Source organism: Electrophorus electricus, chromosome 1 (genome assembly GCF_013358815.1).
Source record: "Electrophorus electricus isolate fEleEle1 chromosome 1, fEleEle1.pri, whole genome shotgun sequence".
In the NCBI taxonomy this organism is placed as follows: Eukaryota; Metazoa; Chordata; class Actinopteri; order Gymnotiformes; family Gymnotidae; genus Electrophorus; species Electrophorus electricus.
The window spans coordinates 11,552,501-11,578,981 of NC_049535.1; the positions used below are offsets into that span (position 1 = coordinate 11,552,501).

Consider the following 26,481-nt stretch of genomic DNA (forward strand, 5'->3'; position numbering starts at 1 on the left):
ATGTTGGCTTGATGCCATCCGTACGTGTACAGATGTGCATGTATACGTGTACAGATGTGCATGAGGGGGTGAGAGAGCGCAGGAGAAGGTGTAAGAGAGTGTGTGTGTATGTACGCGTCTGTACAGCATGTGGCATGTGTGAGTGCGTGTGTGTAACTCACAGAGTGGCGGCTGTGCAGTTTCTCCAGCAGAGTGAAGTCTGTGCCTTTCGGGAAGCGACTCTCCTCGTTAACCAGCGCGAGCAGGCCCAGTTTCTGACAGACAAACACGAACACGACTCATCACGCAGAACAGGCTGCTATTGGTCAAACCACTGTGAACCCACCCAGCTAATGTCTGTCATATCCTAATGAAAATGGCTCAGACAGCAGGAGAGAGGCTGGACTGTACATCTGTACTTAATACACATGGATAGATACGGATTCATTGTTTTAGACTTACTGATTATTGATTTACTGTTTCACTGAAACCTTGCAGTTGAAAGCCAAGCCTCCAAACAGGTCAGTTGGCATTCCAAAATAAAAGTCTCATAAAAGTGATGTTTACTTTTTCGATTAGGTCCAGGCATTCTGCATTGTCCATCCAGTCTATGGCTTCCCATCGAATGCCCTCCCTGCATGCCACACGATCCCAGGTTAAAATACACAGTGTCCACAAGGTGGCGCCATAATGCATTTTTAATGAAGAGGCCGCAATGTCAAGGGGGGCTGGTGAGCTCACCTGTTGTACTCCAGCTGCTCCAGAGAGAAGATGTGCTTGTTAAAGTACTCCTGCAACTTCTCGTTGGCATAGTTGATGTTGAACTGTTCGAAACGGTTCACCTGGCAACATGTGCACATGGGGAGAGTGAGATACCCATGTGAGTGAGTGAGTGAGTGAGACAGTGAGAAAGTGAAAGAGTGAGTGAGTGAGTGGAAAAGTGAACAGTTCTGCTTTCCAGCACGACTGCTCTGTGTGAGACTCTACTATATGGAGCATCAATCTTCAGAAGGAGAGTGTTTCAGTCCATTTGTGTGTGTGTGTGTGCATGTGTGTGTGCGTGCATGTGAAGCTTCATCTCACCTCAAAATTCTCAAAACCGAAGATGTCGAGGATGCCGATGGATTTAAAGTTGTCCTTGCCTTTGATCTTCTGATTGATCTGCGCGATGATCCAGGAGAAGCACTGAGAGTATAGCGCCATGGCAACCGAATCCCGAGAGTCTATCGCCTGACCACAAAGGAAGTAACGGTAACCAGGCAACAAAGATGTGAGAGTGTGTGTGCGTACAAAGTTATTATGAAGGTTATTGTTATGAGGATAACTGGAATGTATGTGTATTTTTGTGTGTTCTTCCTGTTCTAACAATGAGTACGAAGCAGGATTTACACATCTGAGTGTGTGTGTGTGTGTGTGTGTGTGTGTGTGTGTGTGTGTGTGTGTGTGTGTGTGTGTGTGTGTGTACCTGTTCCACAGTAAGAGGGGAGCAGATTTCCTCTCCTCTAAGGATCATAGAGCGTTGAGTTAGAACTTCAGATAGCTGGAAGGAGTCCAAACCCAGTAATTCACTGACATTGGTGACCACTAGAGGGAGACAGAATGAGAGAGGGAGAGAGAGAGAGAGAGAGAGAGAGAGAGAGAGAGAGAGAGAGAGAGAGAGAGAGAGAGAGAGAGAGAGAGAGAGAGTTATGAGACCACCCTTAACAGGCCAGAGTTACAGACCTACTTACACTGAATTGTTTGTTCTACATGAAGTGTATAATTTAATAATAAGTGTATAAGTTTAATAATGCTCAATCTGTGTTTTTCAAACATTATATTATATTATATTATTATTAGGGAACATGTGATGTGTTGTATTTTCAACAGTGCTCTCCCCGTGGTCTGTTCTCCACTGAGAGTCGGAAACAGGTCAGGTTTAGGCATCACAAGGCACCAGTGCAGGCTGCTCTCCCACCTTGCTTGGTGGTGATCTGAGCGCCCCCTGCTGTCATGAACTCAATGTTGCCAAGCTGCAGAACCCCGGACAACAGTTTGAACATGTCCCTGATCTCCTCCTCCGTGAACTCCAACACCTTCAGCGCCTCCTGCAGGTAGACAGAGGAATGGCTGTCAGACTCCACTCTTCCAACTCTGCGGTGGTGGTGCGGCAACGCCGATTGTCTCACCATGACGCTGTCATAGAGCTTCCTGTCGCCGAGGCTACGGTCCTTCACGCAGCCGGTCTGGATCAGGTAATGGAATGACTCCGGCGGGTCTTCCAGGTAATACGTTTCTGCACAGAAAGTGGGAATACATTGACCAAAACAAATAATCAGTAATCAATCAATAAACATATAAACAAACCCAAGGTTTCCAGAGAAACGGGATGTTGAGGAAAGAGTCGTTTCATCAGCCATGCAAAAACAAAGTGCACAGCACACGTCACATCCTCCTTCACGCCACGCTGTACCGTTTTGCTTTAATTATTTTTGACATGCGTCTGGAATTCAGTTAGAGTCCACCGGTTGACTCTGGCATATCAGTCTAACCTAATCTAATCTTAGTTTCGCGAAGCACACACCTGGACCTTTCAGGGCACCCAGTCTGCAGTACGCCATCATGACAAAAGCCGAACTATGAAGTTTAAGATGTCTGCGGATCTCCACAAACTGCGGCACAGATCCGGTTAAGTATATAAGACAATATAACATTTATGGCATTTAGCTGACGGTTTTATCCAAAGCGACTTACAATTATGACTAAGTACAACTCAAGTAACCGAGGGTTAAGGGTCTCTCTCAGGGACCCAACAGTGACAGCCCGCTCGGAGCTTGCTAAACACCATGGAAAGGACTCCGCTCACGTGGAAAAAGATTCCCTGGTCAAGTGAAATGAAAACTTGAAGACTTTTGACAGAAGAAAAACAGGCCCTACACATCACCTGGCTAATGCCATCCCTACGGTGAACCGTGGTGGTGAGAGCCTCATGCTATGGGGAGCTTCTCAGTGGCGAGGACGCTGGTAACCACCGAGGGACGGAAGAGTGCAAGCAACTAGAGGAACAGTCTAGAACACCTCCTCCAGAGTACACGCAAGCTTAGACTACGGTGGCGGCGCCAACCGTGACCTGAAGCGTACAGCCAAAACAACACTGGAGGGGCTTCTGGACAAATCTCGGAATGGCCTTTAGTGGCTTTGCCAAAGACTTAAACCCCATCAGACATCTGTGGAGAGAGCTGAGGACGACACTTCACAGACGCTCGCCATCCAATCAGTCAGAGCTTCAGAGGATCTGCCGTGAGGAACGTGACAAGCGGCTGCTGTTCACCTTTCTGTGCTTTGTCTGCCCCAGCCAGGAGCGCGTAGAAGATGTGGTAGTTCCTTTCTCCTGGGTTCTGTCTCACCACGCGGTTCTGGAACACAAACCAACACAGAGCCTCAGCAACTCTGCCAAAACAGCCGAACGAGCTCCCCTTTGGGCAGACGTTCGGAAGAGCGTCTCAGTGAGGGCAGACGGGGTTTTTTTGGGAATTATGAGGAGTTATACAGGAAGAAGAACCTCCACAAATAAAAGACGTCGGCTGTGCTGCTCAGGTTACCTTTTCCAGCAAATCTGAGGAAAAAAAGTCAAGGAAAACAAAGGCTGGAGACGCAGCATTGGTTGTCTTCTCGCTGGAGTGCAGCTTTGATTGGTTGAATGATTTGTGACTACGTGATGGCGTGTGATTGGACAGGGACGAGGTGACGTTCCCATGGTGTCGTGAACATGAGTGTGTGGAGGATACAGTCGATGATGCAGCCACCCTGGATGTTGCCGCTCTGAGAGAAGTGAAGCTGGATGAACTTTCCAAAGCGGCTGGAGTTGTTGTTGTAAACAGTTTTGGCATTTCCAAACGCCTCCATGATGGGACTGTGAAGAAAGTAAAGAAAAGAACACGAAGAAAGGATCGAAGGCGTTTAAAACCGCTGGCCTCACTCCGCTCCTCCGGGCGGGTGGGTGTGTGTGCTGACCTGCTCTGTACGATGGCTTGCTCTACGCGCGTGGTCTTCTCGGTGGGTGGAGTCCCAGCGGAATTTTGGCTCATGACGGAGAGGAACTGCAGCAGTAGCTTAGTGCTCTCTGTTTTGCCAGCTCCGCTCTCACCACTACAGCACACACACACACACACACACATACACGCATACACACACACACACACACACACACACACACACACATACACACACACACACGCTCACACACACACACGCTCACACACACACACACACAGATACACATACACACACACACACACACACAGATACACATACACACACACACACACACACACACACAGATACACATACACACACACACACGCTCACACACACACACACACACACACACAGATACACATACACACACACACACACACACACACACAGACACACACACACACACACACTCTCACACACACACACACACACACACACACACACACACACACACACACACACACACACACACAGAGAGCTGACATTTAGCTGACATTTGTGTTATTTGACCTACGCATCTCAATGGATTGCAGTGCTGTGAAAACTGCTCAGAGTTCCAGAGGTCCTCTCAAGCAGACATAATACATTTGAGCCTTCAGCATTATTGCTAATAAAGATTAGCACGCAACATTCACAACCACTAATTCAACTTAGAAAGATAAACATTAAAAATATAGACCAGAGAAGAAGAGAGACCTCGCAGGTGTGCATGAGAAAGGAGTCCTACCTGATGAGCACGCATTGGCTGTCATGTCTCTTCCACAGGCAGCGGTAGCTCTCATTGGCCACGGCGAAAATGTGGGGCGGGAGCTCACCCAGGTGATGTCGACTATACAGCTCAACAGCAGACAGGTCGTACAAGCCTGTAATCTGTTTGTAGGGGTTCACGGCTGCCAGGATGGAGCCGATGTTGGTCTTCATGAGGGACAGACGGGGGGACAGGTAGTGGAATTTGAGATGAAAATACAGACATTGCTATATATACAGTTATGCGCATAATAATAGCAGTCTAACATCACTAATGTATTTAATTACTGATTTTGGCAGAAACGATAATACAACATGGGGAAAAAATTCATGACTAGGTGTAGCTGAGTAATGGGCAACCAATAGAATCAACAGTCATGACGTGCACGCTGCTAATTGGGTGTCATCGACTCATTTAATGAAAGGGGTGTGTTCAGATTAATAGCAGTGTGGAGTTCAATTAGTGAGGTCATTCATTCTGTGAAGAAAGAGGTGTCAATTTTGGCCCTTATTTAAAGAAGGAGGGCAGCAAATGTTGTATCTGCTGGTGTTAGCCCTTGCTCAGTGAGTAAAATGGGTCGCTCCAGACATTGTACCGAAGGAGAAAGAACTTTGATCAAGAAGTTAATTGGAGAGGGGAAAACATATAAAGAAGTGCAGAAAATAATTGGCTGCTCAGCTAAAATGATCTCAAATGCTTTAAAATGGCAAACAAAACCTGAAACACGTGGCAGGAAAAGAAATACTACCATCCGTGTAGATCATAGAATAACAAGAATGGAAAAGACGTGTTTAAAAAACACATTGACTGGCCTAAAGAGAAGTGGTGCAACATTCTATGGACAGATGAGAGCAAGATTGTTCTTATTGGGTCTAAAGGCCACAGACAGTTTGTGAAGTGACCCATAAACACTGAATTCAAGCCACAGTACACTGTGAAGACTGTAAAACATGGAGGTGCAAGCATAATGGTTTGGGGATGTTTCTCATACTTTGGAGTCAGACCCATTTATCGTACACCAGGCACCATGCACCATGAATATATCAAAATACTGGAAGTCCTGTTGCCTTATGCTGAAGAAATGCCCTTGAAATGGGTGTTTCAGCAGGACAACGACCCCAAACACACCAGCATGTGGGCAACATCCTGGTTCCAGACCAACAAGATTGATGTTACGAAGTGGCCAGCCCAATCCCCAGACCTCAATCCGATTGAGAATTTGTGGAGTGACATCAAAAATGCTGTTTTTGTTGCAAAACCCAAGAATGCAGAAGAACTGTGGAATGTAGTCCAGTCAGCTGTTCGCAGGTGTCAGATGTTAGTTGACTCCATGCCACACAGATGTAAAGCAGTTATCAGAAATAAAGGTTATACTAAATATTAGTTCAGTGATCAACAGCAAAGATAAATCTGTAAACAACTCAGTTTATACTGTAAATATTCAAAGTTGTAAATGAAAATGAAGACACTGCTTTTTTTTTTTAACAGCCTTTTTGTTTCTTAATTTTCAGTTTAAAATGTATATTTCGTTCATGTTTTCATTTGGAATTGAATGTGCAGTGCTCCCAGTGCCTTTTAAACACACTGCTATTATTTTGCACATAACTGTGTGTATATATATAAATCAGTGGTAAGGAATGGTCTTTAGCAGATGGCGTACGTGTGCGTGTGTGTGTGTGTGTGTGTGTGTGTGTGTGAGAGAGAGAGAGTGAGAGAGAGAGAGTGTGTGTGTGTGTGTGTGTGTGTGTGTGAGAGAGAGAGAGAGAGAGAGAGTGTGTGTGTGTGTGTGTGTGATTGTGTGTGTGTGTGTGTGTGAGAGAGAGAGAAGAAAGAGAGAGAGAGAGTGTGTGTGTGTGTGTGAGAGAGAGAGAGAGAGTGTGTGTGTGTGTGTGTGTGTGTGTGTGTGTGTGTGTGTGTGTGTGAGAGAGAGAGAAGAAAGAGAGAGAGAGAGAGAGAGAGTGTGTGTGTGTGTGAGAGAGAGAGAGAGAGAGAGAGAGAGAGAGAGAGAGAGAGAGAGAGTGTGTGTGTGTGTGTGTGTGTGTGTGTGTGTGTGTGTGTGTGTGTGTAAGTGTGTAAGTGTGTGTGTAGGTGTGTTTTCAGAGATAACAGTAATGTGATTTAGTTGCTGTAGTACCATCAGAAATGAGATTGGAGAAGGGCGCTTGTAACAGGCTCCAAGGTCTCCAGCACAGTGGAGAACAATGAAATTAACCATGTGGACAAGAAAAGTCCTTCCAAAATGAAACCAAAAATGTACAACCAAAATAACACCAGAATTACTGAAATATAATTTAAGCTACACTGATTTTGTTTCTACTCACATGGTGACAATATATCATATTTCAGAGACTTTCATCCATATCAGACAATCTTGCAACCAAATCCATTCCCTAAATAAAGCAATATGGTAACATAATTTATTATGCAGAATCTGTGATCCTGTATACACATTATTATATTTGGCACAAATATAATTTCCAGTTTTGACATAATACTGCAAACTGTTTGCTGCCTTACACCGCCAGCTCTTCATTCATAAACTAAAATTAACACATCATCTCTTTGTATTCCAAGAACGTCCCTTGTAGGCAAGGAACAAAATTTCACAGCCCATCAACCGTCTCCCTGTGAATATACCGGATTGAACTGAACCACATGAGGGCGCCCGAGAGCAAAGTCATCATTAGTCAGTGGTCAGTCTTATTGGCCTTGTTACTATAGTGCTACTTCAGGCGAATAACTAAACATATGAATGATTAAAAAAATAAAATAAAATAATATATATATATATATACACAAATATATATATATATATATATTTGTGTGTGTGTGTGTGTGTGTGTGTATGTGTGTGTGTGTGTGTGTGTGTGTGTGTGTGTGTGTCAATCATCCTTCATTAAACACAGACACTAACAGTGGAGACAAAGAGAGAGTTTTCATACTCATCTACAAAGATGAAACACACTAACCTTGATTCTAAAAATATAGAATAATCTGTAAAACTAATTTTAGACTCAGTACACCTGGAAAACCCACCACTACTATGACTAAAGCTTCGCAAATAAGAGGCATCTCACAGATTCATGTATAACAGCGCTCTATCAGTCTCCCTGTGGCAGTCTCGTGTCATTTCCTGTGCTATTCAGATTGAGAAAGCATAAACATCGCTCTATAAATCATACTGCTCTGCATTTCACTATCAGAGAGATGGGTTTGGCCAAGCACATTTACGACCTCTTATTAAACTGAATTATTGACCAGAGACACGATACAAGATTGAATTGTCTCTGTCTCTCACTGATCTCATCTCAGTGACACAGAAGGATCAAAACTGGAGAACATGATCTGTGTCCTCGAGTGTCTTCTCTGTCCACGCCGTGGGGCGAGCGGTAAGCGTTAAGGGACGCAGGTCTCTAATGGCCCGCGTTCATAATAGTGAGCAGTGGCCAACGGCGTCAGGGGTGTGTGTCCATGTTCTCTACGCGTGGAGTAAGCGAACAGTGCCGGCGTATTGAACGTTAACGGCTCGCAGTGCCTTTGGCCTGTCAACAGGTTGTTTACATTTGCCACTGACCTTAAAGCAGTGGACCGAGGTTCACATATCACCTACAGTTCAGACAGTATCAGTGTCAATGTAAAGCCGTTACATGTAGACAGCAAAGCAGAACGGCAGGAAGGAGACCCTCGCCTGTTAAGGGCCTTGGCACAGGTGCTGCTGTGTTCTCCTGTTTAGGCCAGCGGCCGGCACACACATGATCACAAGACCTCCTCCTTGGAGATGAGGACCATGTCATAACGGACGCTGGCATCACCTTACACCTAGCATGATCTCACTGTGTCACGCACACACACACGGGCGAAGGAGACAATCTAGATGAATGGAGGCTCGACCACATTAGACTCTCAGCATGGAAACAGAAGAATGAGCTGAACAGGAAAAGCCACTTTCAGATTTAGTGCTGTGCCTGCTGAGAAAACAGACAGACTGACGATTCCCTCTACTGCAGTCAGTGTTGAGCTTAGGGCCTCAACACTCCAGCAGCTGGAAGTGCCCAAAGCAAAGAATATTTATTTTCTTGTCGTTTTTAATCAGTGTCGGACAGTGAAAATTTCCTATTCCAGTCCAAAGGACTTCCAAAAATAACAAACCACCCAAAAGAGACAACAAACTGCCCAAAAGTGACCCTTGGCTCGCTGTGTTCAAGGGGCACCACAGAAGAACCACAGGAGCGAGATTAAAACACTCCAAATGTGCGCAAATATTTTCTTTTAAAAGTCCACCACCGTATCAGTTTCACAAAAACACACAGCGTTAGCGATATGCAGATAAGGTATGATTGCTTTTGTTTTCCATGGGAAACTGACTAATCAGAATGTCTACCCCTTTCAGTCTGAGAGGTTTTGAGTTATTGTCTCTTGGTCAGGAAACTCCAATCATTCACACAGACCAACGTGAGACACATAAACCACAATCACTATGATTATTCAGGAAAGAGAGTTTGGGGGGGGGTGGGGGCGCGTTAGGGAGAGATCCTGTTGAGTCTCAGTACAGAAAAGCCCTAGGCAGGCTTCGCCTCAATTTCATGTGGCGAGAGCATGTATAATAACAATACTGCAGTAAGGTTTTTTCAAGTAGCAGAAAAGACAGGCAGACAGAGATCAAGGAAGAACGGCACCTCTAAGGCAGGAATTGTAATCCTACACCAACAGTCAGTGTTGTGGTTCCTATGGCCACAGTGTGGTTTTGTCTGTGTTTAGTTCATGTCTCTGACCAAATGTTCTGTTTCCTTTTCCCCAGTCCTTCTTGTGTTGACCTATGTCATGTACACTTGTCTCATTCCCGTCATTTAGTTTTGCACTCACAGGATTCCCTACGAAAACCTTACCAGGAATTTAAGATTATGCACAACGACAATGACAACAATACTTTTTTTTTGACAGATGTTCTGATTATTGCATGTATTTGGAATGCCTTACGTATATGTTTGCGGTGTGTAGAGAGTGATTATGAAGTGCAATAGGGCGCTTATAAGTGCTTATTAGGCGCTTATTAGGTGCTTACGTAGATGTTGTCCTTCTGGTAGCGCTGGTGGAGGTTGTGCATGATGGCGGCCTCGTGGAGCTCAGCCAGCGTTGACATGTCCTCCACCCCATCGATGCTGCTCGGGTGCATGGGGTACACCTTCTCCCTGTTCACCGTCGCCTGCTGCAGGTACAACACCTTCAGAGCGGGAGACAGAGAGACAGGGAGAGACAGGATGAGTTAGGAATATTTTTGCTTCCAAGTGGGCATGATGAGACCAAGTGGGCATGATGTGCGATGGACAGAGCTGGACACCTTGTAAAGCAATCTTTGGCTCCTCAGTCAAGCTGAGTTACACTAACCCACAGAGAAAGACACGCACACACACACAAATACACGCGCGCGCACACACGCACGCATGCATGCATGCATTAGTGGGTTTATTGATTTCCAGTCTGTCACAGATCTCTGTTCATGAACTGTGGATATATTCCTGTGCACTCCACTCCCTGGTTTCCATGGATGTGGCACGGCAGGAGCATATAATTCATTTAAGATGGAGGGAAAGAGAGGGAGGGAGAGACGAAGAGAGACACAGAGAGAGACACAGACAGAGAGAGAGAGAGAGAGAGAGAGAGAGAGAGAGAGAGACAGAGAGAGAGACAGAGAGAGAAGGAGAGAACCATGTCAGTGTTGTGTCAGGCCTCCAAAACAGGTAGGGCAGATAGGACAACACACACACACACACACACACACACACACACACACATACACACACACACAGTAGTGCATAATGCTGGATAGCTTCCTTTGCTGTACCAGACATGGAAGTGTCTATTATAGAGCATTATACAGTGTGTGTGTGTGTGTGTGTGTGGTTAATATTATCACACTATATCACAAGTGGTGTGTATGAAATCAGGATAATACCACATACTCAACCTACTGTATGATAATTCACTTTTAGATGTAGACTACAGTATCTAACAGATCTACTCTCTGTTTACTTCAACATGAAATAGCAGAGGACTTTAGATTATGTTGTGCAAAAGTTTATTTTCTGTTCATCGTATTCACTTTCCTTAAATGCAGCTCCATGAAGCTTCCTCTATTACCTCTCTACCTAATAGATTATCAGGACTCGTTCAAAACGAGCATCACAAGGAATCACTCATTTATTCTCCTGTACTGTGCTGGTGTTGTATTTGTGTTTCTCTTTCATATTTGTAACTAGTAGCTCTGTAACGTCTGTTCTGGGTTCAGATGGGAAGCCCCACATATAGACGAACAAAGGCAGACACACATTCATGCGTCATACAATTTTCTCTCTTTAAGAATGAATTGACTTATGTGTATGTAAATAACCCTCTATAACCTAAAAGCCTGTTTTAGCCACATAATCAGAGATGAAAAGTTTCCTTCTTGTGTATTATTAAATTTCTGTTATGACATTTATGTGCAAGCTGTCATCATTTATGTTGCATGGAGCCGTGAATCAAGCCTCTAGCCTGATGCATGGCATTATGTGCCTAGGCTGGCACTGATTGGGAAACAGTGGACGAGGCAGCAATACCAACCAGTACCCAAAGACTGATGCATAATTAGACAGAAACTACTGTGTTTGCCGGCATCAACTACATTGTGTGTATAACTCCAACTGTACCACAGCACTGTGGTAATGCATGTTAGGATGTCTCATCACCACTGCACTGTAGTTCAGTGGGCGTTAGCACGCTATCTTACATTAAAACCGTGGAAAATCTGCTGTGCTGTCTGGCTACAACTGTCGCCCTGACATCACTTCCTGTCAGCCCGCCACCTTCTTCACCGCAGTGCCGTAACCTCTCGATGCGCGCGCTCCTCCTCTCGCCTGACCTCGCGCACGCACTTCCTGGCAGTGCTAGAGACACACCACAGGAAGTCTTAGCAGACCAACGTCTGACTGAACCGCTTAGTGTAGCCAAACTCTTATCGCACACACACACACACATGTGCGCACACACACACACACACACACACACACACACACACACACACACAAACAAACACACACAAGAGGAACAAAGAAAGAACAGAGAAGAAAGGGCTTTGTACAGTACTGATCCATATTGCTATATTCACTGTTACAGGAAACCTCTGCAGAGCTTAAACTCTGATAAAAGAGAGCAGGAGAAGGTCAAAGGGAAGAACAGGAGGGTGTGTAGAGCAGAGTGCAGGAGAGTGTATAGAGGAGTGTGTGTATAGAGGAGAGTGTGTGTGTAGAGGAGAGTGTGTGTGTAGAGCAGAGTGCAGGAGAGTGTATAGAGGAGTGTGTGTATAGAGGAGAGTGTGTGTGTAGAGGAGAGTGTAGGACAGTGTATAGAGGAGTGTGTGTGTAGAGGAGAGTGTGTTTACAGGGGCATGTAGGAGAGTGTATAGAGAAGTGTGTGTGAAGAGGAGAGTGTAGGAGAGTGTATAGAGGAGTCTGTGTGTAGAGGAGAGTGTAGGAGAGTGTATAGAGGAGTGTGTGTGTAGAGGAGAGTGTGTAGAGGAGTGTGTAGGAGGGTGTGTGTAGAGGAGAGTGTCGGAGAGTGTATGTGTAAAGGAGAGTGAAAGAGAGTGTATAGAAGAGTGTGTGTGTAAAAGAGAGTGAAGGATAGTGTATAGAGGAGTGTGTAGGAGAGTGTGTGTAGAGGAGAGTGTAGGAGAGTGTATAGAGGAGAGTGTATAGAGGAGAGTGGAGGAGAGTGTGTGTAGAGGAGAGTGTAGGAGGGTGTGTGTGTAGAGGAGAGTGTAGGAGAGTGTATAGAGGAGTGTGTAGGAGAGTGTGTGTGTGTAAAGCAGAGTGAAGGAGAGTGTATAGAGGAGTGTGTAGGAGGGTGTGTCAGTAAAGGAGAGTGTAGGAGAGTGCATAGAGGAGAGTGTAGGAGGGTGTGTGTAGAGGAGAGTGTAGGAGGTTGTGTGTGTAGAGGAGAGTGTATAGAGGAGTGTGTAGGAGAGTGTGTGTGTAGAGGAGAGGGTAGGAGAGTGTGTGTGTAAAGCAGAGTGAAGGAGAGTGTATAGAGGAGTGTCTAGGAGGGTGTGTGTGTACAGGAACGTGTAAGAGAGTGTATAGAGGAGTGTGTGTGTAGAGGAGCGTGTAGAAGAGTGTATAGAGGAGTGTGTGTGTAGAGGAGGGTGTGTGTGTACAGGAATGTGTAAGAGAGTGTATAGAGGAGTGTGTGTGGAGAGGAGAGTGTAGGAGAGTGTATAGAGGAGTGTGTGTGTAGAGGAGAGTGTGTGTGTAGAGGAGAGTGTAGAAGAGTGTATAGAGGAGTGTGTGTGTAGAGGAGAGTGTGTGTGTAGAGGAGAGTGTAGAAGAGTGTATAGAGGAGTGTGTGTGTAAAGGAGAGTGTGTGTGTAGAGTAGAGTGTAGGAGAGTGTATAGAGGAGTGTGTAGGAGGGTGTGTGTGTAGAGGAGAGTGTAGGAGAGTGTGTGTGTAGAGGAGAGTGTAGGAGGGTGTGTGTGTAGAGGAGAGTGTAGGAGAGTGTATAGAGGAGTGTGTGTGTAGAGGAGAGTGTGTGTGTACAGGAGCATGTAGGAGAGTGTATAGAGGAGAGGAGTGTGTGTGTAGAGGAGAGTGTAGGAGAGTGTATAGAGGAGTGTGTAGGAGGGTGTGTGTAGAGGAGAGTGTAGGAGAGTGTGTGTGTAAAGGAGAGTGAAAGAGAGTGTATAGAAGAGTGTGTAGGAGAGTGTGTGTGTAGAGGAGAGTATAGGAGAGTGTGTGTGTAAAAGAGAGTGAAGGATAGTGTATAGAGGAGTGTGTAGGAGAGTGTGAGTGTAGAGGAGAGTGTAGGAGGGTGTGTTTGTAGAGGAGAGTGTAGGAGAGTGTATAGAGGAGTGTGTTTGTAGAGGAGAGTGTGTGTGTACAGGAGCGTGTAGGAGAGTGTATAGAGTAGTGTGTGTAGAGGAGAGTGTAGTAGAGTGTATAGAGGAGTGTGTAGGAGGGTGTGTGTGTAGACGAGAGTGTAGGAGAGTGTATAGTGGAATGTGTAGGAGGGTGTGTGTAAAGGAGAGTGTAGGAGAGTGTGTGTGTAAAGGAGAGTGAAAGAGAGTGCATAGAGGAGAGTGTAGGAGGGTGTGTGTAGAGGAGAGTGTAGGAGGTTGTGTGTGTAGAGGAGAGTGTATAGAGGAGTGTGTAGGAGAGTGTGTGTGTAGAGGAGAGAGTAGGAGAGTGTATAGAGGAGTGTGTGTGTAGAGGAGAGTGTAGGAGAGTGTATAGAGGAGTGTGTGTGTAGAGGAGAGTGTGTGTGTAGAGGAGAGTGTAGGAGACTGTATATAGGAGAGTGTATAGAGGAGAGTGTAGGAGAGTGTGTGTAGAGGAGAGTGCAGGAGAGTGTATAGAGGAGTGTATAGGAGAGTGTGTGTGTGAAGCAGAGTGAAGGAGAGTGTATAGAGGAGTGTGTAGGAGAGTGTGTGTGTAGAGGAGAGTGTAGGAGAGTGTGTAGGAGAGTGTGTGTAGAGGAGAGTGTAGGAGAGTGTGTGTGTAAAGCAGAGTGAAGGAGTGTATAGAGGAGTGTCTAGGAGGGTGTGTGTGTACAGGAGCGTGTAAGAGAGTGTATAGAGGAGTGTGTGTGTAGAGGAGAGTGTAGAAGAGTGTATAGAGGAGTGTGTGTGTAGAGGAGAGTGTGTGTCTAGAGTAGAGTGTAGGAGAGTGTATAGAGGAGTGTGTAGGAAGGTGTGTGTGTAGATCAGAGTGTAGGAGAGTGTATAGAGGAGTGTGTAGGAGGGTGTGTGTGTAGAGAAGAGTGTAGGAGAGTGTGTGTGTAGAGGAGAGTGTAGGAGGGTGTGTTTGTAGAGGAGAGTGTAGGAGAGTGTATAGAGGAGTGTGTGTGTAGAGGAGAGTGTAGGAGAGTGTATAGAGGAGAGTGTAGGAGAGTGTGTGTGTAAAGGAGAGTGAAAGAGAGTGTATAGAAGAGTGTGTAGGAGAGTGTGTGTGTAGAGGAGAGTATAGGAGAGTGTGTGTGTAAAAGAGAGTGAAGGATAGTGTATAGAGGAGTGTGTAGGAGAGTGTGAGTGTAGAGGAGAGTGTAGGAGGGTCTGTTTGTAGAGGAGAGTGTAGGAGAGTGTATAGAGGATTGTGTGTGTAGAGGAGAGTGTAGTAGAGTGTATAGAGGAGTGTGTAGGAGGGTGTGTGTGTAGACGAGAGTGTAGGAGAGAGTACAGTGGAATGTGTAGGAGGGTGTGTGTAGAGGAGAGTGTAGGAGAGTGTGTGTGTAAAGGAGAGTGAAAGAGAGTGTATAGAAGAGTGTGTAGGAGAGTGTGTGTGTAGAGGAGAGTGTAGGAGAGTGTATAGAGGAGAGTGTATAGAGGAGAGTGTAGGAGAGTGTGTGTACAGGAGAGTGCAGGAGAGTGTATAGAGGAGTGTGTAGGAGAGTGTGTGTAGAGGAGGGTGTATAGAGGAGTGTGTAGGAGGGTGTGTGTAGAGGAGAGTGTAGGAGAGTGTGTGTGTAAAGGAGAGTGAAAGAGAGTGTATAGAAGAGTGTGTAGGAGAGTGTGTGTGTGTAGAGGAGAGTATAAGAGAGTGTGTGTGTAAAAGAGAGTGAAGGAGAGTGTATAGAGGAGTGTGTAGAGGAGAGTGTGTGTGTACAGGAGCGTGTAGGAGAGTGTATAGAGGAGTGTGTGTGTAGAGGAGAGTATAGAAGAGTGTATAGAGGAGTGTGTGTGTAGAGGAGAGTTTGTGTGTAGAGGAGCATGTAGGAGAGTGTGTGTGTAGAGGAGAGTGTGTGTGTAGAGGAGATTGTAGGAGGGTGTGTGTGTAGAGGAGAGTGTGTGTGTAGAGGAGCGTGTAGGAGGGTGTGTGTGTAGAGGAGAGTGCAGGAGAGTGTACAGAGGAGTGTGTAGGAGAGTGTGTGTGTAAAGCAGAGTGAAGGAGATCGTATAGAGGAGTGTGTAGGAGGGTGTGTGTGTAGAGGAGAGTGTAGGAGAGTGTATAGAGGAGTGTGTAGGAGAGTGTGTGTAGAGGAGGGTGTATAGAGGAGTGTGTAGGAGGGTGTGTGTGTAGAGGACAGTGTAGGTGAGTGTACAGAGGAGAGTGTAGGAGAGTGTATAGAGGAGTGTGTGTGGAGAGGAAAGTGTGTGTGTAGAGGAATGTGTAGGAGAGTGTATAGAGGAGTGTGTGTGTAGAGGAGAGTGTGTGTGTAGAGGAGAGTGTAGGAGAGTGTATAGAGGAGTGTGTAGGAGGGGGTGTGTGTAGAAGAGAGTGTAGGAAACTGTATAGAGGAGTGTGTAGGAGTGTGTGTGTGTAGAGGAGTGTATAGAGGAGTGTGTAGGAGGGTGTGTGTAGAGGAGAGTGTAGGAGAGTGTGTGTGTAAAGGAGAGTGAAAGAGAGTGTGTAGAAGAGTGTGTAGGAGAGTGTGTGTGTAGAGGAGAGTGTAGGAGGGTGTGTGTGTAGAGGAGAGTGTAGGAGACTGTCCAGAGGAGTGTGTGTGTAGAGTAGAGTGTTTGTGTACAGGAGCGTGTAGGAGAGTGTATAGAGGAGAGTGTATAGAGGAGAGTGTAGGAGAGTGTATGTGTAGAGAAGAGTGTAGGAGGGTGTGTTTGTAGAGGAGAGTGTAGGAGAGTGTATAGAGGAGTGTGTGTGTAGAGGAGAGTGTGTGTGTACAGGAGCATGTAGGAGAGTGTATAGAGGAGAGGAGTATGTGTGTAGAGGAGAGTGTAAGAGAGTGTATAGACGAGTGTGTAGGAGGGTGTGTGTAGAGAAGAGTGTAGGAGAGTGTGTGTGTAGAGGAGAGTGTAGGAGGGTGTGTTTGTAGAGGAGAGTGTAGGAGAGTGTATAGAGGAGTGTGTGTGTAGAGGAGAGTGTGTGTGTACAGGAGCATGTAGGAGAGTGTATAGAGGAGAGGAGTGTGTGTGTAGAGGAGAGTGTAGGAGAGTGTATAGAGGAGTTTGTAGGAGGGTATGTATGTTAAGGAGAGTGTAGGAGAGTGCATAGAGGAGAGTGTGGGAGGGTGTGTGTAGAGGAGAGTGTAGGAGGATGTGTGTGTAGAGGAGAGTGTATAGAGGAGTGTGTAGGAGAGTGTGTGTAAAGGAGAGTGTAGGAGAGTGTGTGTGTAAAGCAGAGTGAAGGAGAGTGTATAGAGGAGTGTGTAGGAGGGTATGTGTGTTAAGGAGAGTGTAGGAGAGTGCATAGAGGAGAGTGTGGGAGGGTGTGTGTAGAGGAGAGTGTAGGAGGATGTGTGTGTAGAGGAGAGTGTAGGAGAGTGTATAGAGGAGTGTGTAGGAGAGTGTGTGTAGAGGAGAGTGTAGGAGAGTGTGTGTGTAAAGCAGAGTGAAGGAGAGTGTATAGAGGAGTGTCTAGGAGGGTATGTGTGTAAAAGAGAGTGAAGGATAGTGTATAGAGGAGTGTGTAGGAGAGTGTGTGTGTAGAGGAGAGTGTAGGAGGGTGTGTTTGTAGAGGAGAGTGTAGGAGAGTGTATAGAGGAGTGTGTGTGTAGAGGAGAGTGTGTGTGTGTACAGGAGCGTGTAGGAGAGTGTATAGAGTAGTGTGTGTAGAGGAGAGTGTAGTAGAGTGTATGGAGGAGTGTGTAGGAGGGTGTGTGTAAAGGAGAGTGTAGAAGAGTGTGTGTGTAAAGGAGAGTGAAAGAGAGTGTATAGAAGAGTGTGTAGGAGAGTGTGTGTGTAGTGGAGAGTGAAGGATAGTGTATAGAGGAGTGTGTAGGAGAGTGTGTGTGTAGAGGAGAGTGTAGGAGAGTGTATAGAGGAGAGTGTAGGAGAGTGTGTGTAGAGGAGAGTGTAGGAGGGTGTGTGTGTAGAGGAGAGTGCAGGAGAGTGTATAGAGGAGTGTGTAGGAGGGTGTGTGTGTAGAAGAGAGTGTAGGAGAGTGTATAGAGGAGTATGTAGGAGAGTGTGTGTAGAGGAGGGTGTATAGAGGAGTGTGTAGGAGGGTGTGTGTGTAGAGGAGAGTGTAGGTGAGTGTACAGAGGAGAGTGTAGGAGAGTGTATAGAGGAGTGTGTGTGGAGAGGAGAGTGTGTGTGTAGAGGAATGTCTAGGAGAGTGTATAGAGGAGTGTGTGTGTAGAGGAGAGTGTGTGTGTAGAGGAGAGTGTAGGAGAGTGTATAGAGGAGTGTGTAGGAGGGGGTGTGTGTAGAAGAGATTGTAGGAAAGTGTATAGAGGAGTGTGTAGGAGGGTGTGTGTGTAGAGGAGTGTATAGAGGAGTGTGTAGGAGGGTGTGTGTAGAGGAGAGTGTAGGAGACTGTATAGAGGAGTGTGTGTGTAGAGGAGAGTGTTTGTGTACAGGAGCGTGGAGGAGAGTGTATAGAGGAGAGTGTATAGAGGAGAGTGTAGGAGAGTGTGTGTGTAGAGAAGAGTGTAGGAGAGTGTGTGTGTAGAGGAGAATGCAGGAGAGTGTATAGAGGAGTGTGAAGGAGAGTGTGTGTGTAGAGGAGAGTATAGGAGAGTGTGTCTAAAAGAGAGTGAAGGATAGTGTATAGAGGAGTGTGTAGGAGAGTGTGTGTGTAGAGGAGAGTGTAGGAGGGTGTGTGTGTAGAGGAGAATGCAGGAGAGTGTATAGAGGAGTGTGAAGGAGAGTGTGTGTGTAGAGGAGAGTATAGGAGAGTGTGTCTAAAAGAGAGTGAAGGATAGTGTATAGAGGAGTGTGTAGGAGAGTGTGTGTGTAGAGGAGAGTGTAGGAGAGTGTATAGAGGAGATTGTAGGAGAGTGTGTGTGTAGAGGAGAGTGTAGGAGAGTGTATAGAGGAGTGTGTGTGTAGAGGAGAGTGTTTGTGTACAGGAGCATGTAGGAGAGTGTATAGAGGAGTGTGTGTGTAGAGGAGAGTGTAGGAGGGTATGTGTGTAACGGAGAGTGTAGGAGGGTGTGTGCGTAGAGGAGAGTGTAGGAGAGTGTGTGTGTAAAACAGAGTGAAGGAGATTGTATAGAGGAGTGTCTAGGAGGGTGTGTGTGTACAGGAGCGTGTAAGAGAGTGTATAGAGGAGTGTGTGTGTAGAGGAGAGTGTAGGAGAGTGTATAGAGGAGTGTGTGTGTAGAGGAGAGTGTGTGTGTACAGGAGCGTGTAGGAGTGTATAGAGGAGTGTGTGTGTAGAGGAGACTATAGAAGAGTGTATAGAGGAGTGTGTGTGTAGAGGAGAGTGTGTGTGTAGAGGAGCATGTAGGAGAGTGTGTGTGTAGAGGAGAGTGTGTGTGTAGAGGAGAGTGTAGGAGGGTGTGTGTGTAGAGGAGAGTGTGTGTGTAGAGGAGCGTGTAGGAGGGTGTGTGTGTAAAGCAGAGTGAAGGAGAGTGTATAGAGGAGTGTATAGGAGGGTGTGTGTGTAGAGGAGAGTGTAGGAGAGTGTATAGAGGAGTGTGTAGGAGAGTGTGTGTAGAGGAGGGTGTATAGAGGAGTGTGTAGGAGGGTGTGTGTGTAGAGGAGAGTGTAGGTGAGTGTACAGAGGAGAGTGTAGGAGAGTGTGTGTAGAGGAGAGTGTAGGAGAGTGTGTGTGTAAAGGAGAGTGAAAGAGAGTGTATAGAAGAGTGTGTAGGAGAGTGTGTGTGTAGAGGAGAGTGTAGGAGAGTGTATAGAGGAGAGTGTAGGAGAGTGTGTGTGTAGAGGAGAGTGTTGGAGAGTGTATAGAGGAGTGTGTGTGTAGAGGAGAGTGTTTGTTTACAGGAGCATGTAGGAGAGTGTATAGAGGAGTGTGTGTGTAGAGGAGAGTGTAGGAGAGTGTGTGTGTAAAGGAGAGTGAAAGAGAGTGTATAGAACAGTGTGTAGGAGAGTGTATGTGTAAAGCAGAGTGAAGGAGAGTGTATAGAGGAATGTGTAGGAGGGTGTGTGTAAAGGAGAGTGTAGGAGAGTGTATGTGTAAAGCAGAGTGAAGGAGAGTGTATAGAGGAGTGGGTAGGAGGGTATGTGTGTAAAGGAGAGTGTAGGAGAGTGCATAGAGGAGAGTGTAGGAGGGTGTGTGTGTAGAGGAGAGTGTAGGAGAGTGTGTGTGTAAAACAGAGTGAAGGAGATTGTATAGAGGAGTGTCTAGGAGGGTGTGTGTGTAGAGTAGAGTGCAGGAAAGTGTATAGAGGAGTGTGAAGGAGGGTGTCTGTAGAGGAGAGTGTAGGAGAGTGTGTGTGTAAAGGAGAGTGAAAGAGAGTGTATAGAAGAGTGTGTAGGAGAGTGTGTGTGTAGAGGAGAGTATAGGAGAGTGTGTGTGTAAAAGAGAGTGAAGGATAGTGTATAGAGGAGTGTGTAAGAGAGTGTGTGTGTAGAGGAGAGTATAGGAGAGTGTGTGTGTAAAAGAGAGTGAAGGAGAGTGTATAGAGGAGTGTGTAGGAGAGTGTGTGTGTAGAGGAGAGTGTAGCAGAGTGTATGGAGGAGAGTGTAGGAGAGTGTGTGTGTAGAGGAGAGTGTAGGAGGGTGTGTGTGTAGAGGAGAGTGCAGGAGAGTGTATAGAGGAGTGTGTAGGAGAGTGTGTGTGTAAAGCAGAGTGAAGGAGATTGTATAGAGGAGTGTGTAGGAGGGTGTGTGTGTAGAGGACAGTGTAGGAGGGTGTATAGAGGAGTCTGTAGGAGGGTGTGTGTGTGTGTGTAGAGGAGAGTGTACAGAGGAGAGTGTAGAAGAGTGTATAGAGGAGTGTGTGTGGAGAGGAGAGTGTGTGTGTAGAGGAGTGAGTCGGAGAGTATATAGAGGAGTGTGTGTAGAGGAGAGTGTGTGTGTAGAGTAGAGTGTAGGAGAGTGTATAGAGGAGTGTGTAGGAGATTGTGTGTAGAGGAGACTGTAGGAGATTGTGTGTGTGTAAAGGAGAGTGAAAGAGAGTGTATAGAAGAGTGTGTAGGAGAGTATGTGTGTAGAGGAGAGTGTAGGAGAGTGTGTGTGTAAAAGAGTGAAGGATAGTGTATAGAGGAGTGTGTGTGTAGAGGAGAGTGTGTGTGTAGAGGAGAGTGTAGGAGGGTGTGTGTGTAGAGGAGAGTGTAGGAGAGTGTATAGAGGAGTGTGTAGGAGAGTGTGTGTGTAAAGCAGAGTGAAGGAGAGTGTATAGAGGAGAGTGTAGGAGTGTGTGTGTGTAGAGGAGATTGTAGGAGAGTGAATAGAGGAGTGTGTGTGTAGAGGAGAGTGTGTGTGTAGATGAGCGTGTAGGAGAGTGTATAGAGGAGAGTGTAGGAGAGTGTGTGTGTAGAGGAGAGTGTAGGAGAGTGTATAGAGGAGAGTGTATAGAGGAGAGTGTAGGAGAGTGTGTGTGTAGAGGAGAGTGTAGGAGGGTGTGTGTGTAGAGGAGAGTGCAGGAGAGTGTATAGAGGAGTGTGTAGGAGGGTGTGTGTAGAGGAGAGTGTAGGAGAGTGTGTGTGTAAAGGAGAGTGAAGGAGAGTGCATAGAGGAGTGTGTAGGAGGGTGTGTGTGTAGAGGAGAGTGTAGGAGAGTTTATAAAGGAGTGTGTAGGAGGGTGTGTGTGTAGAGGAGAGTGTAGGAGAGTGTATAGAGGAGTGTGTAGGAGAGTGTGTGTGTAGAGGAGAGTGTAGGAGAATGTATAGAGGAGAGTGTGTGTGTAGAGGAGAGGGTGTATGTAGAGGAGAGTGTAGGAGATTGTACAGAGGAGACTGTAGGAGAGTGTGTGTGTAGAGGAGAGTGTAGGAGAGTGTATAGAGGAGATTGTGTGTGTAGAGGAGAGCATAGTAGAGTGTATAGTGGAGTGTGTGTGTAGAGGAGACTGTGTGGGTAGAGGAGTGTATAGGAAAGTGTATAGAGGAGTGTGTGTGTAGAGGAGAGTGTGTGTGTAGAGGAGAGTGCAGGAGAGTGTATAGAGGAGTGTGTAGGAAGGTGTGTGTGTAGAGGAGAGTGTAGGAGAGTGTATAGAGGAGTGTGTAGGAGAGTGTGTGTGTAGTGGAGAGTGTGTGTGTAGAGGAGAGTGCAGGAGAGTGTATAGAGGAGTGTGTAGGAAGGTGTGTGTGTAGAGGTGAGTGTATAGAGGAGTGTGTAGGAGAGTGTGTGTGTAGTGGAGAGTGTGTGTGTAGAGGAGAGTGTAGGAGAGTGTATAGACAAGTCTGTTAGAGGATGTGTGTGTAGAGGAGAGTGTAGGAGAGTGTACAGAGGAGAGTGTAGGAGAGTGTGTGTGTGTAGAGGAGTGTGTAGGAGAGTGTACAGAGGAGAGGGTAGGAGAGTGTATAGAGGAGTGTGTGTGTAGAGGAGAGTGTGTGTGTACAGGAGCATGTAGGAGAGTGTATAGAGGAGTGTGTGTGTAGAGGAGAGTGTAGGAGAGTGTATAGAGGAGTGTGTAGGAGGGTGTGTGTGTAGAAGAGAGTATAGGAGAGTGTATAGTGGAATGTGTAGGAGGGTGTGTGTAGAGGAGAGTGTAGGAGAGTGTGTGTGTAAAGGAGAGTGAAAGAGAGTGTATAGAACAGTGTGTAGGAGAGTGTGTGTGTAGAGGAGAGTGAAGGATAGTGTATAGAGGAGTGTGTAAGAGAGTGTGTGTGTAGAGGAGAGTGTAGGAGAGTGTATAGAGGAGAGTGTATAGAGGAGATTGTAGGAGAGTGTGTGTGTAGAGGAGAGTGTGGGAGGGTGTGTGTGTAGACGAGAGTGCAGGAGAGTGTATAGAGGAGTGTGAAGGAGGGTGTGTGTAGAGGAGAGTGTAGGAGAGTGTGTGTGTAAAGGAGATTGAAAGAGAGTGTATAGAAGAGTGTGTAGGAGAGTGTGTGTGTGTAGAGGAGAGTATAAGAGAGTGTGTGTGTAAAAGAGAGTGCAGGAGAGTGTATAGAGGAGTGTGAAGGAGGGTGTGTGTAGAGGAGCGTGTGGGAGAGTGTGTGTGTAAAGGAGAGTGAAAGAGAGTGTATAGAAGAGTGTGTAGGAGAGTGTGTGTGTGTAGAGGAGAGTATAAGAGAGTGTGTGTGTAAAAGAGAGTGAAGGAGAGTGTATAGAGGAGTGTGTAGGAGAGTGAGTGTAGAGGAGAGTGTAGGAGAGTGTATGGAGGAGAGTGTAGGAGAGTGTGTGTGTAGAGGAGAGTGTAGGAGGGTGTGTGTGTAGAGGAGAGTAGAGGAGAGTGTATAGAGGAGTGTGTAGGAGAGTGTGTGTGTAAAGCAGAGTGAAGGAGATTGTATAGAGGAGTGTGTAGGAGGGTGTGTGTGTAGAGGACAGTGTAGGAGGGTGTATAGAGGAGTCTGTAGGAGGGTGTGTGTGTGTAGAGGAGAGTGTACAGAGGAGAGTGTAGGAGAGTGTATAGAGGAGTGTGTGTGGAGAGGAGAGTGTGTGTGTAGAGGAGTGTGTCGGAGAGTATATAGAGGAGTGTGTGTAGAGGAGAGTGTGTGTGTAGAGTAGAGTGTAGGAGAGTGTATAGAGGAGTGTGTAGGAGATTGTGTGTGTGTAAAGGAGAGTGAAAGAGAGTGTATAGAAGAGTGTGTAGGAGAGTATTTGTGTAGAGGAGAGTGTAGGAGAGTGTGTGTGTAAAAGAGAGTGAAGGATAGTGTATAGAGGAGTGTGTGTGTAGAGGAGAGTGTGTGTGTAGAGGAGAGTGTAGGAGGGGGTGTGTGTAGAGGAGAGTGTAGGAGAGTGTATAGAGGAGTGTGTAGGAGAGTGTGTGTGTAAAGCAGAGTGAAGGAGAGTGTATAGAGGAGAGTGTAGGAGGGTGTGTGTGTAGAGGAGATTGTAGGAGAGTGAATAGAGGAGTGTGTGTGTAGAGGATAGTGTGTGTGTAGATGAGCGTGTAGGAGAGTGTATAGAGGAGAGTGTAGGAGAGTGTGTGTGTAGAGGAGAGTGTAGGAGAGTGTATAGAGGAGAGTGTATAGAGGAGAGTGTAGGAGAGTGTGTGTGTAGAGGAGAGTGTAGGAGGGTGTGTGTGTAGAGGAGAGTGCAGGAGAGTGTATAGAGGAGTGTGTAGGAGGGTGTGTGTAGAGGAGAGTGTAGGAGAGTGTGTGTGTAAAGGAGAGTGAAGGAGAGTGTATAGAGGAGTGTGTAGGAGGGTGTGTGTGTAGAGGAGAGTGTAGGAGAGTTTATAAAGGAGTGTGTAGGAGGATGTGTGTGTAGAGGAGAGTGTAGTAGAGTGTATAGAGGAGTGTGTAGGAGAGTGTGTGTGTAGAGGAGAGTGTAGGAGAATGTATAGAGGAGAGTGTGTGTGTAGAGGAGAGGGTGTATGTAGAGGAGAGTGTAGGAGATTGTACAGAGGAGACTGTAGGAGAGTGTGTGTGTAGAGGAGAGTGTAGGAGAGTGTATAGAGGAGATTGTGTGTGTAGAGGAGAGCATAGTAGAGTGTATAGTGGAGTGTGTGTGTAGAGGAGACTGTGTGGGTAGAGGAGTGTGTAGGAAAGTGTATAGAGGAGTGTGTGTGTAGAGGAGAGTGTGTGTGTAGAGGAGAGTGCAGGAGAGTGTATAGAGGAGTGTGTAGGAAGGTGTGTGTGTAGAGGTGAGTGTAGGAGAGTGTATAGAGGAGTGTGTAGGAGAGTGTGTGTGTAGTGGAGAGTGTGTGTGTAGAGGAGAGTGCAGGAGAGTGTATAGAGGAGTGTGTAGGAAGGTGTGTGTGTAGAGGTGAGTGTATAGAGGAGTGTGTAGGAGAGTGTGTGTGTAGTGGAGAGTGTGTGTGTAGAGGAGAGTGTAGGAGAGTGTATAGACAAGTCTGTTAGAGGATGTGTGTGTAGAGGAGAGTGTAGGAGAGTGTACAGAGGAGAGTGTAGGAGAGTGTGTGTGTGTAGAGGAGTGTGTAGGAGAGTGTACAGAGGAGAGGGTAGGACAGTGTATAGAGGAGTGTGTGTGTAGAGGAGAGTGTGTGTGTACAGGAGCATGTAGGAGAGTGTATAGAGGAGTGTGTGTGTAGAGGAGAGTGTAGGAGAGTGTATAGAGGAGTGTGTAGGAGGGTGTGTGTGTAGAAGAGAGTGTAGGAGAGTGTATAGTGGAATGTGTAGGAGGGTGTGTGTAGAGGAGAGTGTAGGAGAGTGTGTGTGTAAAGGAGAGTGAAAGAGAGTGTATAGAACAGTGTGTAGGAGAGTGTGTGTGTAGAGGAGAGTGAAGGATAGTGTATAGAGGAGTGTGTAGGAGAGTGTGTGTGTAGAGGAGAGTGTAGGAGAGTGTATAGAGGAGAGTGTATAGAGGAGATTGTAGGAGGGTGTGTGTGTAGACGAGAGTGCAGGAGAGTGTATAGAGGAGTGTGAAGGAGGGTGTGTGTAGAGGAGAGTGTAGGAGAGTGTGTGTGTAAAGGAGAGTGAAAGAGAGTGTATAGAAGAGTGTGTAGGAGAGTGTGTGTGTGTAGAGGAGAGTATAAGAGAGTGTGTGTGTAAAAGAGAGTGCAGGAGAGTGTATAGAGGAGTGTGAAGGAGGGTGTGTGTAGAGGAGCGTGTAGGAGAGTGTGTGTGTAAAGGAGAGTGAAAGAGAGTGTATAGAAGAGTGTGTAGGAGAGTGTGTGTGTGTAGAGGAGAGTATAAGAGAGTGTGTGTGTAAAAGAGAGTGAAGGAGAGTGTATAGAGGAGTGTGTAGGAGAGTGAGTGTAGAGGAGAGTGTAGGAGAGTGTATGGAGGAGAGTGTAGGAGAGTGTGTGTGTAGAGGAGAGTGTAGGAGAGTGTATGGAGGAGAGTGTAGGAGAGTGTGTGTGTAGAGGAGAGTGTAGGAGGGTGTGTGTGTAGAGGAGAGTGCAGGAGAGTGTATAGAGGAGTGTGTAGGAGGGTGTGTGTGTAGAGGACAGTGTAGGAGGGTGTATAGAGGAGTCTGTAGGAGGGTGTGTGTGTGTGTAGAGGAGAGTGTACAGAGGAGAGTGTAGGAGAGTGTATAGAGGAGTGTGTGTGGAGAGGAGAGTGTGTGTGTAGAGGAGTGAGTCGGAGAGTATATAGAGGAGTGTGTGTAGAGGAGAGTGTGTGTGTAGAGTAGAGTGTAGGAGAGTGTATAGAGGAGTGTGTAGGAGATTGTGTGTAGAGGAGACTGTAGGAGATTGTGTGTGTGTAAAGGAGAGTGAAAGAGAGTGTATAGAAGAGTGTGTAGGAGAGTATGTGTGTAGAGGAGAGTGTAGGAGAGTGTCTGTGTAAAAGAGTGAAGGATAGTGTATAGAGGAGTGTGTGTGTAGAGGAGAGTGTGTGTGTAGAGGAGAGTGTAGGAGGGGGTGTGTGTAGAGGAGAGTGTAGGAGAGTGTATAGAGGAGTGTGTAGGAGAGTGTGTGTGTAAAGCAGAGTGAAGGAGAGTGTATAGAGGAGAGTGTAGGAGGGTGTGTGTGTAGAGGAGATTGTAGGAGAGTGAATAGAGGAGTGTGTGTGTAGAGGAGAGTGTGTGTGTAGATGAGCGTGTAGGAGAGTGTATAGAGGAGAGTGTAGGAGAGTGTGTGTGTAGAGGAGAGTGTAGGAGAGTGTATAGAGGAGAGTGTATAGAGGAGAGTGTATAGAGGAGAGTGTAGGAGAGTGTGTGTGTAGAGGAGAGTGTAGGAGGGTGTGTGTGTAGAGGAGAGTGTAGGAGAGTTTATAAAGGAGTGTGTAGGAGGATGTGTGTGTAGAGGAGAGTGTAGTAGAGTGTATAGAGGAGTGTGTAGGAGAGTGTGTGTGTAGAGGAGAGTGTAGGAGAATGTATAGAGGAGAGTGTGTGTGTAGAGGAGAGGGTGTATGTAGAGGAGAGTGTAGGAGATTGTACAGAGGAGACTGTAGGAGAGTGTGTGTGTAGAGGAGAGTGTAGGAGAGTGTATAGAGGAGATTGTGTGTGTAGAGGAGAGCATAGTAGAGTGTATAGTGGAGTGTGTGTGTAGAGGAGACTGTGTGGGTAGAGGAGTGTATAGGAAAGTGTATAGAGGAGTGTGTGTGTAGAGGAGAGTGTGTG

At 46.4% G+C, this 26,481-nt stretch overlaps 1 protein-coding gene across 1 annotated transcript in view; it reads right to left on the reverse strand.

Moving 5' to 3' along the window:
- Positions 1–26,481, reverse strand: part of myo10l1 (myosin X, like 1) — a 73,565-nt gene that overhangs the window by 16,845 nt on the left and 30,239 nt on the right. The window contains exons 3-15 of the mRNA XM_035526897.1: positions 9,807–9,965; positions 4,724–4,911; positions 3,973–4,107; positions 3,747–3,871; positions 3,561–3,574; positions 3,290–3,374; positions 2,148–2,254; positions 1,937–2,066; positions 1,445–1,563; positions 1,063–1,209; positions 721–821; positions 547–613; positions 162–254 (exon numbers count right to left, since the gene is read on the reverse strand). Of these exons, the coding sequence (XP_035382790.1) occupies positions 162–254; positions 547–613; positions 721–821; positions 1,063–1,209; positions 1,445–1,563; positions 1,937–2,066; positions 2,148–2,254; positions 3,290–3,374; positions 3,561–3,574; positions 3,747–3,871; positions 3,973–4,107; positions 4,724–4,911; positions 9,807–9,965 (1,470 nt within the window). The remainder of the gene's footprint in view (positions 1–161; positions 255–546; positions 614–720; positions 822–1,062; positions 1,210–1,444; positions 1,564–1,936; positions 2,067–2,147; positions 2,255–3,289; positions 3,375–3,560; positions 3,575–3,746; positions 3,872–3,972; positions 4,108–4,723; positions 4,912–9,806; positions 9,966–26,481) is intronic.